This window comes from Microcaecilia unicolor, chromosome 9, assembly GCF_901765095.1.
Source record: "Microcaecilia unicolor chromosome 9, aMicUni1.1, whole genome shotgun sequence".
Classification (NCBI taxonomy): domain Eukaryota; kingdom Metazoa; phylum Chordata; class Amphibia; order Gymnophiona; family Siphonopidae; genus Microcaecilia; species Microcaecilia unicolor.
This window is the reverse complement of record NC_044039.1, coordinates 150,539,326-150,554,451: the sequence shown is the minus strand read 5'-3', so window position 1 is coordinate 150,554,451 and position 15,126 is coordinate 150,539,326. Positions and strand designations below refer to the sequence as shown.

General features: G+C 45.9%; 1 protein-coding gene across 1 annotated transcript in view; it reads right to left on the bottom strand.

Moving 5' to 3' along the window:
- PLCB2 (phospholipase C beta 2) overlaps positions 1–15,126 on the bottom strand; it is a 220,748-nt gene that overhangs the window by 72,443 nt on the left and 133,179 nt on the right. The window contains exons 9-11 of the mRNA XM_030215186.1: positions 9,982–10,148; positions 7,970–8,116; positions 1,790–1,947 (exon numbers count right to left, since the gene is read on the bottom strand). Of these exons, the coding sequence (XP_030071046.1) occupies positions 1,790–1,947; positions 7,970–8,116; positions 9,982–10,148 (472 nt within the window). The remainder of the gene's footprint in view (positions 1–1,789; positions 1,948–7,969; positions 8,117–9,981; positions 10,149–15,126) is intronic.

Sequence of the window (15,126 nt, the reverse complement as noted above, 5' to 3'; positions counted from 1 at the left end):
ACGACTTTACTTGGCCCTTTTATTTTACGACCAAGCCACAAAAATGTGCCTTAAATGACCAGATGACCACCGAAGGGAATCGGGGATGACCTCCCCTTACTCCCCCAGTGGTCACTAACCCCCTCCCACCCTAAAAAAAACATTTTAAATACTTTTTCCAGCCTCTATGCCAGCCTCAAATATCATACCCAGCTCCATGACAGCAGTATGCAGGTCCCTGGAGCAGTTTTAGTGGGTACTACAGTGCACTTCAGGCAGGCGGACCCAGGCCCATCCCCCCCTACCTGTTACACTTGTGGTGGTAAATGTGAGCCCTCCAAAACCCACCACAAACCCACTGTACCCACATGTAGGTGCCCCCCTTCATCCCTAAGGTCTATGGTAGTGGTGTACAGTTGTGGGGAGTGGGTTTTGGGGGGGTTGGGAGGCTGAGCATGCACAGCCACGGCGTGGCCGCATGGGATGAAATAAACATGCAGTCAGCACACAGCGGCCACAGCGCTGGCTGAGAAGGAAGAGAACGTTATGGTCACTAGAAGTCAAGAGCCGCAGTTATTAACTCAAATTTAATCATGTGATTATCATTATTGCCAAGTGGCCCCTATACAGTTTTCTTGCATATTTAACAAAGTAATATCTATTGTTTTGTGTTGAATTTTAACAAATTATAGGATGCATTTTATGTTTTGTTTGAATTTACAAGATCTTTTAATTTCAAGTTGGGGATGGGAAAGAAAACTGTGGGGATGGTAGCAATATGATGGAGGTGGGACAGAAAAGAATTGACTGGGGATGGGTTGGAGATGGATTCAAATTGACTGTGTCGCCGTGCACACCTCTAGGGTTGACCCATCCATTTTCTGCGCATTCCATGTTCCTTAATAGGAATTTCTGTGTTAGATGTTTAATGCAGTGATTAGCATGCACTAACAGGAAACGCACCCCATTAACTGTTAACATGGTGACTTGCTGTTGGTGCGCATTAAAAGCCACTCTAACTTAGGGGTCCTTTTACTAAGCTGTGCCGGTGCTGCAAATAGAGCATGGGTTTGCCACGTGCTCTGGACACTTTCTAGTGCAGTTGAAAAATGGCTGTGTCCATTTTGTTTAAATGGTCGCATGCTAATTTCAATACAAGTAGAGAGGGTAGTACAGCATACATATAGAGTATACAAACAAAAAAAAGCAACACTGGGCCTTCAAGACTGAGACAACAGTGGTTCCTTATTGACAAATGACCCACAAACAAAAAAAAGCAACACTGGGCCTTCAAGACTGAGACAACCACTGTTGTCTCAGTCTTGAAGGCCCAGTGTTGCTTCTTTTGTTTGTGCACATGCTAATTTCCCCATTAGTGTGTGGCCATTACTTCCAGGAGCCCTTACTGCCATCTATTTAAGTGGTAAGGGCTTCCACACTACTCCTAAGCTAATTGGGTAGCGTGCAGTAATGTGACCGTGCTACCTGATTAGCACAGGGCATGCCTACTCCCCCCCCCCCCCCTCCCCATGCTAGAAAATCATTTCTATTTTCTACTGCAGGGATCAGCACTTGCTGATCACAGCAATACCGTGGTGGTGCTACCCATGCGACAGCCCTACCGCCTTTTAGTGAAAGAGCCTCTCAATGCAGCTTTATAAATAGATTCCAAAATGTATTAACGACCTCCGCCCTTGTTACTGGGCAGTTTTTTCCACAGGATTACTTTGGTGTTCTCCTCCTACGTCCACACACCTATGAGCACAAACACATAAGCAGCATTGCCTGAGCTCTGGAGACATCCCCTTACCTTGAACAAGATCTCAGTTGTCATGGTGAAGCCATGAGTTATAATGGGCTCCTCTTCCGGAGGCTTTCCCTTCCAGCAGTCCAGCTCTACACAACGGCAGCCAGCCAGTAGGGTCTGACGATACATTTCAGGGGATGAGACTCCAGAAAACTGGCCAGCTAGAGAGATTGGGAGGAAGAAGACGAGGTACTTATTTCCCAAGTATATTTCAAGCACTTCTAGACACTCTCCAGCAGGAAGGAGTAAGCAGGGAGTTCATGGTGAAATCTGTAGGGTAGTACTCACCCTACACTCAGTTGTGTTCTGTAGACAATAAAGGCTCAGATTAGAAGCTATGGGCTTATTGTTTATATTTACTATTATATTCTGCTACACAGTGAAATGACAAAATGCATATTTTCCATTATCACAATTGTTTTAAATTATCAGACCATCAGAAGGGTAGGTATTAGAAAAGCTCAAAATATACCAACACCTCATAACTCATCATCAGACAATTTAATAAATGCATAAAGGGGCCCTTTGACTATAGTGCACTGAAATCTGGGCTTAACATGTTCTAATGTAGGACTTTCCTATGTGCTAAGCCCAGATTTAACATGGCACTTTTTAAGGGCATTTTCCATTTTTTGAATTTCAGGTTGTGTGCTAATGTTCACATTTGAGTGTGGTACCTGGGAGCTCTTACTGCCTTCACACCCATTCTCCACCCATGGCACGTCCCCTCCAAAAAATATGTTGAAAAAATAGCTAATGTGTGAGTTAGCATGCACATATAGGCAAACGACTGCAAAACGATAATGCCATTTTGTGGTAGCCTGTTCTTCTCACGCTAAGCGCATGCTAGGGCTTAACACACATTAGTAAAAGGTCTTCAAAATTTGAAATGCCCATATATATCTCATTTATCAACAATATCAAATATCGATATTTTTAAAAATAATACATTTCCACTTATTTATATAAAAGTACTTCCAAAAATCCATTTGATTCTCTGACTTGTGCACATGCAATATTAACCAGACAGCTAAACCCCTGCACTTCAACATCCAAAAGAAAACTCTCTTTTTCTGAATTTTGACTGTTTATTGCAAATAAATATAGGCAATGTACTTAACAGTGCACAGAAAAATCCAGAAGGTTTTATGTCTCAGGGCAAGAGCCTTTGAACTGGGTAATCACAGTTGCTGGGAAGTGAAAGTGACATTCTGAAGGAGCTGTTTATGGCAGAGGTGGAGATATTTGGTAGATAAATTGAAGTGGTTGAGAAGTAGGAATAGGAGAGTGAGAGAGTTCAGATTTGGAAATAGGATGTGGAGCTTGTACAAATGGGATAAAAAGAGGGTTCACGTTTTTGGAGAGGGAACAATTGCACTGTATGCTCTTCAAAATGGAGAATTCTGCCCTGCAGAGGAGAGGAGGCAAGAAGAAGACCCACAAAGCTAGAGGATGAGGGGCAGACTAATAGAGACCATGCATGAGACCAGGACATGGGGAGGCCACTGAGCACAGAGAGGGGAAAGTCACTTGCATAAGTGACCTATGATAGCACAGAGTGAAAGAAACTTCAGACTAGAGAGTGACTGAATTTTTTTTTTTCAATTTCAGCCAAAACTGAATTTATGGATGAAATTTGCAGCTCAGATTCAGCCAAACAGAAGCTGAAACCGAAACTGGCGGCCAGGGCGCAGGCTGGCGCTCAGTTGAGAACAGCCCTCACTCCCTCCCTCCCTCTCCCCTGAACAAAATGAGCTCTCACTCCCTCCTTCTACCCCAAAAAACAAAAGAAGCCTCCTTCCCTCCCTCTCCACCCTGAACAGAAGGAACCACTCTCTCGGAACCACTTGTAGGTTCCCCTGGCGGCTTAGTAGCTAGTCAGGGCAGGAGCGATCCCCAGTCACTCCTGCCCATGCCATCTCTGCTGTCAAAATGGCTGCCATGATTTCCAGTGGTAGTACTGCAAGATCACTGCTGGAAGTCGTGGCAGCTATTTTGAGATTGAAGCCAGCATAGACAGAAGTGACTTTGGATCATTCCTACCCCAGCTAGCCACAAGACCACCAGGATATGTATGGTAGGCCCAGGGGACCTACAGGTGATTCTGGGTGTGGGCCTCATTCTGTTTGGGAGACAGGGAGTGGGGGCTCATTCGGGATGAGAGGGAGAGCTAGGGCAGCTAGCATAAGTTTTTGTTGCAGCTGAAAATGCACTTAGAGATGGTTGTCCCCGGTTTTCAGCGATAATGGAAACCGAGGACGCCCATCTCAGAAACGACCAAATCCAAGCCATTTGGTCGTGGGAGGAGCCAGCATTCATAGTGCACTGGTCCCCCTGACATGCCAGGACATCAACCAGGCACCCTAGGGGGCACTGCAGTGGACTTCACAAATTGCTCCCAGGTGCATAGCTCCCTTACCTTGGGAGCTGAGCCCCCCAAAACCCACTACCCACAACTGTACAACACTACCATAGCCCTAAGGGGTGAAGGGGGGCACCTACATTTGGGTACAGTGGGTTTCTGGTGGGTTTTGAAGGGCTCACATTTACCACCACAAGTGTAACAGGTGGGGGGTGGGAGGGGGGTGAGCCTGGGTCTGCCTGCCTGAAGTGCACTGCACCCACTAAAACTGCTCCAGGGACCTGCATACTGCTGTCAGGGAGCTGGGTATGACATTTGAGGCTGGGAAAGAGGCTGGCAAAAAATATTTTTAAAGTTTTTTTTAGGGTGGGAGGGGGTTAGTGACCACTGGGGGAGTAAGGGGAGGTCATCCCTGATTCCCTCCGGTGGTCATCTGGTCAGTTCGGGCACCCTTTTGAGGCTTGGTCAGAAGAAAAAATGGACCAAGTAAAGTCAGCCAAGTGCACGTCAGGGACACCCTTCTTTTTTCCATTATCGGCCGAGGACGCCCATGTGTTAAGCACGCCCCAGTCCTGCCTTCGCTATGCTTCTGACACACCCCCGTGAACTTTGGTCATCCGCACGATGGAAAGCAGTTGAGGACGCCCAAAATCGGCTTTCGATTATGCCAATTTGGGCGACCCTGGGAGAAGGACGCCCATCTTCTAATTTGTGTCGAAAGATGGGCGCCCTTCTCTTTCGAAAATAAGCCTGAAAGTCACGCTAGTAGCTGCCACGCAGCAATGCCAACACAGCCCAATCAAAGTGGAGGAGTGGCCTAGTGGTTAGAGCACCAGTCTTGCAATCCAGAGGTGGCCGGTTCAAATCTCACTGCTGCTCCTTGTGATCTTGGGCAAGCCACTTAACCCTCCATTGCCTCAGGTACAAACTTAGATTGTGAGCTCTCCTGGGACAGAGAAATATCCAGTGTACCTGAATGTAACTCACCTTGAGCTACTACTGAAAAAGGTGTGAGCAAACTCTAAATAAATAAAGTGAATGGGCTGTGTTGGCCTTACCACACTGGCAGCTGCTATCACCACTTTGTAAACAGGGAGTTTGTGTTTTTCAGGAGATGGCTTTCACAGATGCAGCTTAGTGAAATATGATGTCAGAATGAGAATCTCCTTCATTAGTAGATTTTTGGAAGTACTTCTATTTTTTTAATACTGATATTTGATATTGTAAATTTTGTATATTTATAGAATGGTCTGATGATGAATTAGGAGGTGCTGGTGTCTTTTCAGATTTTCTGACACCTACCTCCTGATAATTTTAAAACATTTGTTATAGTAGAAGGTTTTTTTGTTTGGGTTGTATGCTGATTTTTTCCTTTCACTTGTAAATTTTTTTCTTTGATAACCACAAAAATGTATATTTTGTTATACGTTTTAAGGTTATGTGTTTGTTATAGAACCTGACTCCTGTTCAGCTTGTGATGTCCTCTTCAGTCTGATTAAGTGTAGAGTTTAGTCATTCATAGGTGCTCAGGGGTCCTGTTAACCTCAGATGGCTTTTATGTCTAAAAACCTTCCAGTGTCAGAAAGCTGAAGCAATATTTCACTTTCAAAAATATCAAACATATAAACGGCGAGTGACCGACTCACTCCCAAATACGCAGTAGAGACTTCCCTCTCTGTCCCGCCCCCGCGTCAATACGTGATGACGGGGGGGGGGGGGGGGGGCGGACAGAGAGGAAAACTGTGCCGCCGAGGTTGCTACCGCTCCCCCCCCACTCGGAGTCGCCGCCACCGCCACCCCTCCACCCGGCCCGGGCCCTCTCTTCCCTTCTGAACTTACACATCCATTCGCCGAACGCAGCAACACACATCAGCTCAGCTGCCCCTTCCTTCTCTGCCTGTGTCCCGCCCTCGCTGACGTTACGTCACGGGAGGGCGGGGCCACAGGCAGAGAAGGAAGGGCCCACCCACGGCAGCTGAACCGATGTGCGTTGCTGCGTTCGGCAAATGGATGTGTAAGTTCAGAAGCGATGAGAGGGCCCGGGCTGGGTGGAGGGGAGCGGTGGCGACCTCGCGGGGGAGGGGAGGGGAGGGGAAGGAAAACCCCAATACCAGCCCGTTTTTACGGGCTCAACGGCTAGTTATTTAAAGAAGCAATGAGGGGTCAGCCCAGTGGTTCAGTAGCAGTGCTATGCATACACTGCCATGTGAAAAGTTCCTGTTTGGATTCCCAAGTTGGGTTTTTCACACCTCCTGAGAGGAAGAGGTTACATTCTGATGACATGTGAAGGGCAATTCTATAAATTAGGTCCATCAAGTAATAGAAGTAGAGCATATAATATCATTCAATAGACTGAACTCTATTGTAATAATAATATTAAAAACGTTAGAACCCAATTTCAAGAACCTCAGTGGTACCACTCCGGTATCTCATCAAATCATTGCTACCTAAGCTTTATGAACCAAATCATCATTGGTTCTAAATTTTTAAACATTATCTTTCTTGATTTATATTCTAGTTCATTAACTTGATCTTTAAACTGGAGATAACATGTTAAAGAGATAGTGACCGTTCGTGGGAGGGGCCAGGATTCGTAGTGCACTGGTCCCCCTCACATGCCAGGACACCAACCGGGCACCCTAGGGGGCACTTTTACAAAAAAAAAAAAAAAAGGTAAAAGAGCTCCCAGGTGCATAGCACCCTTCCCTTGTGTGTTGAGCCCCCCCAAATCCCCCTCAAAACCCACTGCCCACAAGTCTATACCATTACTATAGCCCTAAGGGGTGAAGGGGGGCACCTACATGTGGGTACAGTGGGTTTTGGGGGGGTTGGACGACTAAGCATTAAGCAGCACAATTGTAACAGGTAGGGGGGGGATGGGCCTGGGTCCACCTGCCTGAAGTCCACTGCACCCCCTAACAACTGCTCCAGGGACCTGCATACTGCTGCCAGGGAGGTGGGTATGACATTTGAGGGTGAAAATAAAAAGTTGTGAAACATCATGTTTTGTGGTGGGAGGGGGTTAGTGACCACTGGGGGAGTCAGGGGAGGTCATCCCCGATTCCCTCTGGTAGTAATCTGGTCATTTAGGGCACTTTTTGGGGCCTTATTCGTGAAAAAACAGGGTCCAGGAAAAGTGCCATAATTCTAGCTACAAATGTATACTTTTTTTCCATTATCGGCGAAAGGCGCCCATCTCTCCTCGGCCGATAACCACGCCCCAGTTCCACCTTCGCCATGCCTCCGACACGCCCCCGTCAACTTTGTACGCTTCCGCGATGGAGTGCAGTTGAAAACGTCCAAAATCGGCTTTCCATTATACCGATTTATTCGTTTTTGTGAGATAAACGTCTATCTCCCGATTTGGGTCGAAATCTAGGCGTTTTTCTCTTTCAATTATAAGGTGGCTAGTGTACCTGAATGTAGCTCACCTTGAGTGACTACCGGAAAAGGTGTAAGCGGTCTAAATAAATAAACAAACAAATAAGTACACATAGTAGTTATGTATCATTGAGTTTAGATTAAAAAGGGATTCTTAAGCAGCTGGACACTTGTTTAATTATTTTATCACGTCTGAACTTGGGTCATAGATTTTATACACGGAATTTTTTTTAATGAAAATAGTATGTCTGATGATTGTATCTTGTATTATGTAAAATTGTTTGGTCTTCTGAACTCTGCTTGTAATCTGTCCTGAAGAAAGAAAGTTCCTGTAAAAGTGGAATAGAGATAGAAATAAAATTATATTAAATTGCTAAATGCAGTTGCAGCCCTATGGGTGCTACTGAAAAGTGTTTGGCTTTGTGCAGTTTGGCCGTCACCTGTGAGGTAAGTGTTGTGTGAAGAGTTGATGAAGTAATGTGAGAGAGGCTGCGTCATGTCCTGATTTGCTCTTAATTTGTCCAGTGATATAATATTGTTCTCCGCTCCGCACAGGAACCAGACCATCCCTTCTGGAGACAGCTGACCTACGAGAGACAGCACGAAGGAGTGTTGACATCAAGACCCAACAGATCAGAATTCATCCATCCAATGACTGGCACATTCCTGGCACTAACTGTCCTATTTACTTACGAAACAAAAGATAAGAGAGGTCTCAAGCGCATTTTTTCATTGACCAATTCTTTTTAAATAGAGTACGTTTATGTCTCTCTGCCCAGCTGACCAACATCATAAACAGCATGAGGTTGATAATCAGCCAGTGGCAGTGAGCGATTTTTTAGACGCTGGCAGCATTTTTCTTAGATATTCAATTTTGGGCCATATCCAGACACTGGCACTGAATATCCAGGTTTATGCAGCCGGCCATCTCTTATGCAGTTAAATGCGATATACAGCACTGAACCACCTAAGTCACACCTCATAAAGGGGTCCTTTAACTAAGCCGTGGTAAAAAGTGGTCAGCAGTAGTGTGGGTGTGTGTCTTTGGCACCGGGGCTGGGAAAAAAAGGCTTTTTTCAATGGGGCAGTAAATGGCCTTGTGCTACTGTTAAATGTAGAACACGGCTATTTATCACCTGATCCCTTACCGCCAGCCATCGGCCTAGCAGTAAGGGCTCATGCGCTACTCATGCAGTAAACGTGCAACGCACACCAATGTGGCCACACTGCCAATCACCACTGGGAATGCCCCCCCCCCCCCCCCCCCTCCTGTGGTAGAAAATTATTTTCTACTGTGGGAACCAGCGTGTACCAACTTCAGAATTACTACCAGGCGACTGCACTACCCCAACAGTACTGCCAATTTGGTGTGCGATACCCATGCCTTAGCCCTACCACTGCTTTATAAAGGGCCCCAAACATAGGACTGAGTTTTATGTAGTCCGATTTGGCTGCCTAGCTTAGGGGTCCTTTTACCAAGCTGTGGGAAAAAAGGGCCCAGCGCTAGTGGTGGGAGCTATTTTTCCCAAGCACCAGGGCCCTTTTTACCGCAGCGGGTAAAAAAGCCCCCAGACATACATGGCCGTGCGGTAAGAGAACTCTTACCGCAGGGCTATGCGGCGTGGAACCCTTACTGCCACCCACTGATGTGGCGATAAGGGCTCCTGTGCTAACCCAATGGTAACTGGGCAGCATGCGGTGATCCCTGATTACCGCCGGGTTATCACCGCTCAAGCCATTTCCAGGGGTTTTCTTTTTCTCCCGGAAATGGCTTGCATCACCGCATGCTGCCCAGTTACCTAGGGGCAGGACTATCGCCGGCGGCTGCGTTGGGCCGGCAATAGTCCCGGAACAGAGAGCGGTAAGCCTGTGTTTTTGCTTACCGCCACTCTGTAAAGGGCCCCTTAGGTATTTAAGTGCTAAATATCAGCACATAACCGCATAAATGTTGACTCCGCCCTCGGACCACTTACAAAATAGGCAGCTTTGAGTTTAGCGGTCAGAGGTGATATTCAGCAGCACCAACTCTTTTAAGTGCTGCTGAATAACAGTGGATATCCCCACAGAGGTGATTTAACCAGCCAGGAGCCATTTCTGGCCAGTGAAATCGCTATGAATATCGACTCCCATATCTTAAAGTCAACAGAAACATCATTCTTTTAAAATATTGTACAGTGCAACAATAAATTCTCTAGGAATATCGGTGGACAGGGATCTCACCACTAGGTTAATGCAATAATGATGGGGGTGGGGGGGTGGGGGGGAGACAGGGAATTCACCACACCGGATGAAAATATTGAGGACTCATGTTTATGCATAGGGAACTCACCTCTATAGATTAATGCTTAGGAATGTGCCTCTCTCTGTACATTAATGTTAGGGATAGGAAATGCACCTCTTTCATAGTAATAATTTAAAAACATTTGTAGACTACCGATCGACAGATTCTCACCTCGCTGTTTGTTAATTACACTTGGTTCATATTTTTCTATCAGGCCTTGAACCTGCTCAGGCTTTGCAGGTGGGAACAGGACATCGCTAAGGCGGGAATCTCGCTGCTTGTTATTTATAAACTTTGTTAAGTGATCTTTCGTCATATAGGGCTTTGCTTTTGAGTGACTACAAATGGAAGAGAAGAAAAATATTCGTGTTGAAGAAAGTGAAAAACCATGGCTTTTCCCTAAAGCACTTTCTATGCAAATTCATCCTTTTATCTTACACGTATTTGACACACTTTCCTTCCTCAGCTCCCAAGCTTGCAGAACATTTGCTGATATACCCTTCTTCCCCAATCTAGTCTTGTTTCTTTTGTTATTTCTTCTTCACATAGATCTTCTCTCAGTTCCTTCATTTATGTTTCTCCCTTTCCTCTTTGTGTTTCTTATGGCCTGATTCACTTCTTCCAGTCTGTGCTTAAGGGAAAAATGCTTGTGAATTTCATCCTTAGGGCTCTGGTTACTAAGCTGCATTAGGTGTTTAACTGGGGTTTTTAATGTGCATTAAAATCTGCTGATGCAGCATCATAAAAGCTACCACATGTTAAAACCCATGCTAACTCAGTAATGTGGGACTCTAACCAAATGAGAAGGGGTGGGAAAGGGGCAGGTTAGAGGCGGTTTAACATTCATTAACATACCACATACTAATTGTTAAGGTGGCAGTTACCACCTTCAAAGTGTAGTTAAGTGCATCTATGTTATCTGCCGTGATATTAATGTGTGTCACTAGTTTGTTGCGGCACACTTCCCCAAAATGCTGACCACGCTTCCACACATTATCACAGAGGTTTTGCATTTAGGAGGTATTTTATAAACCCTTTTTATTTATTTTCAGGCTTCTTATAAAATTAGTGAACACCTGAAAGTATATGTGTTGCCACTAGGTGTGTATTTATGAGGTGTGGGGGGAGGAGTCTGGGTGCAACATGGGTGGAGTCATAGCCTATATGCAAATTTTATAAAACACAGAAATACATACTTTACAAGCTAATATTTAGGCCCATTCCCAAGTAGGTGTAAATGTCAGCGCCCATGATCTACGCAATATTTCTGCAGGATTTATGACAGTATTTTAGAAAGACACGTGGAGGGGCATTTTCAACAGAACGTTCAAGTCAGAATTGGGACGTCCTGCTCATAACCTCCAAAAAAACCCCATCTATCTCACAGCCATTTTCAAACAGGAAATATGTCATGGTTTTCAGTTTGAAAATACTCGAGAAGGTCCAAAATGAACAGCCATCTCACAAACTGAAATGTCTGAATTGTAAATGCCACAAACCTAGGGACAGGGATGTCTGTCTGGCAGCATTTTTACAGAAATGGCCAAACAGATGTCCCAGAAGAGCAGAGGGGCAGCCTAGTGATCAGAGCACTAGACTGTAATCCAGGACACCAAGGTTCATACCCCCCTACAATTCTTTTATTTTAAATGCTGATCCCTCCAGGAATAGAGAAAAACCTACGGTACCTGCCTGTATACCACCTCAATAGCCCTCAGGTTTGAAGGCAGTGTGTGTGTGTGTGGGGTGGGGGGGGGGCTTGACATTTTTGGCTCAGACCCCCTTCACAACTGGAGTACACTTTGACTCGCTGGTGGAGATGCCCAATCCCTGCCAGACGATAAGATTCCTGGCTGGAATTGCCCCAATGCTGTCTCTGCATGGAAGAAGTTGATGGCCTCCCTTCCTTCTGCCAGCATCGGCATGCCTTGTGTCTGCTCAGTATGCATATGAACTGAGTATGTGCAATGAGTGCTGATGTCATTAAAGGAGGTCAACGATTTCTTCCCTGCAGATGCAGTGCTGGGACAGTTCCAGCCACAGATATCATTGGCTGGCATGCGACATCTGAATTCTGGAGAGAGAGATGGTATCTGATTTAGAGTGGTTTGAGTATGAGAAGAAGAGGAGCCAAAAAACTGCTGAGAGGAAGCACTGTGCTGGGGAGAAGAAGAGGAGCCAGATTGGGTCCAATGAGAAGGGGAGGAGCTAACTCGATGACGATGAGAGTGGGAGGAGCCAGCTCAATGATGAGAATGGGAGGAGCTCTGTCGTTGCCCACGAGTAATGAGAAGAGCTCCTTCGGTGCACAGAATGATGGTGCTGACGAGAGTGAGCTCTGTGATGATGAGGCAGTGAAGAGTCAGATCGGTGCCGATGACAGTGAGAAGATTCGGTGCCCTGCTGAAGATCAGTGAGCATTTTAGCTCGTTTAGCAGGAGATTTTGTCAGCCCCAATGGAGGAGATATAGGGGGCGTGTCCTGAATCTGAGTCTCAGCACCTACAACAGAAGTAGTAAGTTGTGGTGGCAGAGACTGAGGAGAAATCAACAGGTGTTGAACAGGCTGCTGATTCATGATAGAAACTGCACCCTCCGAACTTTTACCACGTAGAGGTTCGTCGGAGTGTTTTCTTTTGCTTGTATTTCTTACCAAGCTGTTTAGAGGATGTCTGATGAGGTAACTCGTCGATGACGGCTCTCATTTTAAGATCTCTAATTTTTCATGTTCGAGGGAGCATGCTAGCACACTTGTCACAGCTGGAATCTAAGTGTGCTTTCCCTAGACAGCGAACACACTGATCGTGAGGATGTAAGTTAGACATTTTATTATTACAGTCTTTGCAGCGTTTGAAGCCCTGTTTCTTTGCCGACATGACAGGGAAGAGAAAAACTGCCAAATTGAATTCCTTAACGAAGGAGTGAAATTGTGGAGAAGAAAACAAAAATTAAAGAAAAAAACAAAAACAAAATATTATAATCGCGAGAAAACTGCATTGGAGAGCATTGAGTCAGCGGGTCTGACCGTCAGCGCGGAAAGAAATAAACTGAAAAGGGGCGGTTCTTGCCTGATGGTATATAGTGTGGACTAGAGAGGGAATCTGCACACGCGCATATTGTGATAGCTTTTTAAGCTTAATGCTTTAGTATTGGTCCGGGTCAGTGACGTCACGGGAGAGTCACTTCATTTGTGTGGCTGCAAGATACTCTATCCAGGGAGAACTTAGCAATGATAACACGTGGTCACATGTCACTGCGCTGATGACAGCCCAGCCTATGGGCACGATCCAGCCACATCTGGCCTTGGCCTTCTTGTCCGAAGAACTCCACCATTAACCACTATTCTAATATGAAATGAAGCTGTGAGTCTGGTAGGGTTTCTGGGAACCCCAAAAAACAAAGGTTGTCACACTGCAATCTGTTCTCGAACTCTTCAAGGTGCTCCTGGTGCGTGCAAACCTTGGCTTGCAGCATAGTTAGGTCAGCGTGGAGCAACTGATGGTTGTCCTCAATGGCCACGTCTCTGGTTTCTAATTCCATGATCCAGCTGGCTATGTCAGCAAAAAGGTTTTCCAAGTGTGTCATCTGCAAAGCAAGTTGGGTGAACCTGGGTTCCAGTGCATATGTCATGGTTGTAGAAAGTTCTGCTAAAGCTGATGTGGTAAACTGAGACACAGCTGTGCTGGGACTGTCCACCACCTTGTCATCCAGGACCCTTGCACGATCTTTGTCCTTCCTAGCAGTTTTACTCGACAATGGATCCCGATGTTCATATATTCTCCTACACTCCGCTGTAACTTCAAGCAGAACAGCAATAACACCAAGGATGGAGGGTGAAGATGTCTGGGGCCCACAAACCAAGCAGGAGACATGTCTCTGCCTGTTCACTGCATCACAGGACCCAGTTTACATATTATATACAGGATGTCCAATAATTTTGTTTCTCCTCACCAGGGCTCCAGCACGCGGCCTTGTGATTGTAAGAAAAGTAGCCCATAAACCTGCGACCTGTGACAGGTCAAAATTTCCCACAGACACATTTTAAAACCTGCTCAATTGGGCAGGAAAAGTGCAGAGATGGTAACACTGCTCGATAGCTGCAAACGAGAAATCACGGAACCATAGCCCTCTGCGTGCCACTAGTGGCTCTTCAGGTTGCACCCCCTATGATGTAATTTCCTGTTTTGGACGGCAAGATCAACAGAACTGCTAGTGGTGCACAGAGGGCTATGGTCCTGTGGTTTTGTGTTGTTTGCGGCTATCGAGTTGGGGAGTCGGCGGCCCAGCAGGCAAAGTGACCAAGTGAGGGAGTGGGTAGGACAAACAGAGGGGAAGGTTGTGGATTCTATATCTTGAGTAGCAGCCCGGCAAAAGTGCCAGTGAAGGACTGAATGATGTGGGGGGGGGGGGGGGGGGAAGTGAGAGAGAACATGAGCAATGGTGCTGGTGGTGATTGTTGTTAAGAGAGGAGAGAAGGTGGCCAATGGTGCTGAATGATGTTAGGGGAGGAGAGAAGGTAGGCAATGGTGCTAGTGGTGGTTGATGTGGAGGGACATAGAGAATGAGATGAGGTGTTGCTGGATGGTGGAGTAAGGGGAAAAGAAATGAGGCAATACAGTACTAGATTGTAGAGGATTGGAGGAAAGAGACCATATGATGGTGGGAGGGGATAGAGACAGAGGTGATGCTGGATGTTGTGGGGAGGAGAAAGATAGGGCAATATATATATTTTTTGGTAGATAATTCTTTTGAGTGTGATTAGCTTGCATGTTAGATTTATTAACACAAGTATGGGGGGTGGGAGTGCAGAGGGACATAGTGAAGGGATCGTTCCCTGCTATGTTCAGAAGTGCTGACACAGGTGTTGCCACTCCAAGGATTGAAACTTGCTGTGCCACATTCTATCACACCCTGCCCTAGCCCCTCCCCACTGACCACCTATGTAGTGGAGTCATAGTCTGGAGAGCTGTTCTAGGCCTCCCTGACTGTCCCTGACTCTGGGTGTTTAACTTCTCTAGCCAGACCACACCCTCCTGGCTGAATTCTCCAGCCCTGGCTCTGTTAAGGTGGCACAGTGGGAGAATGTGTTTAAGGAGGACCGGGGTACTCTTGAACACTCCCTCTCACACACATAAATCAGGTTTTTACATGTATAAATGGAGCCTAAGCCTTATACAGTGATTTCCTAAATTACTTATTAGTAGTTACACTGAATATCCATAGCTCATAGTACATTCTAGGGTCATTGACTTCATCATATAGTGACTTTCATCATTTTCCTTTTCAGCTTGACTCTTGTTTTCTCTAACTTGTGAAA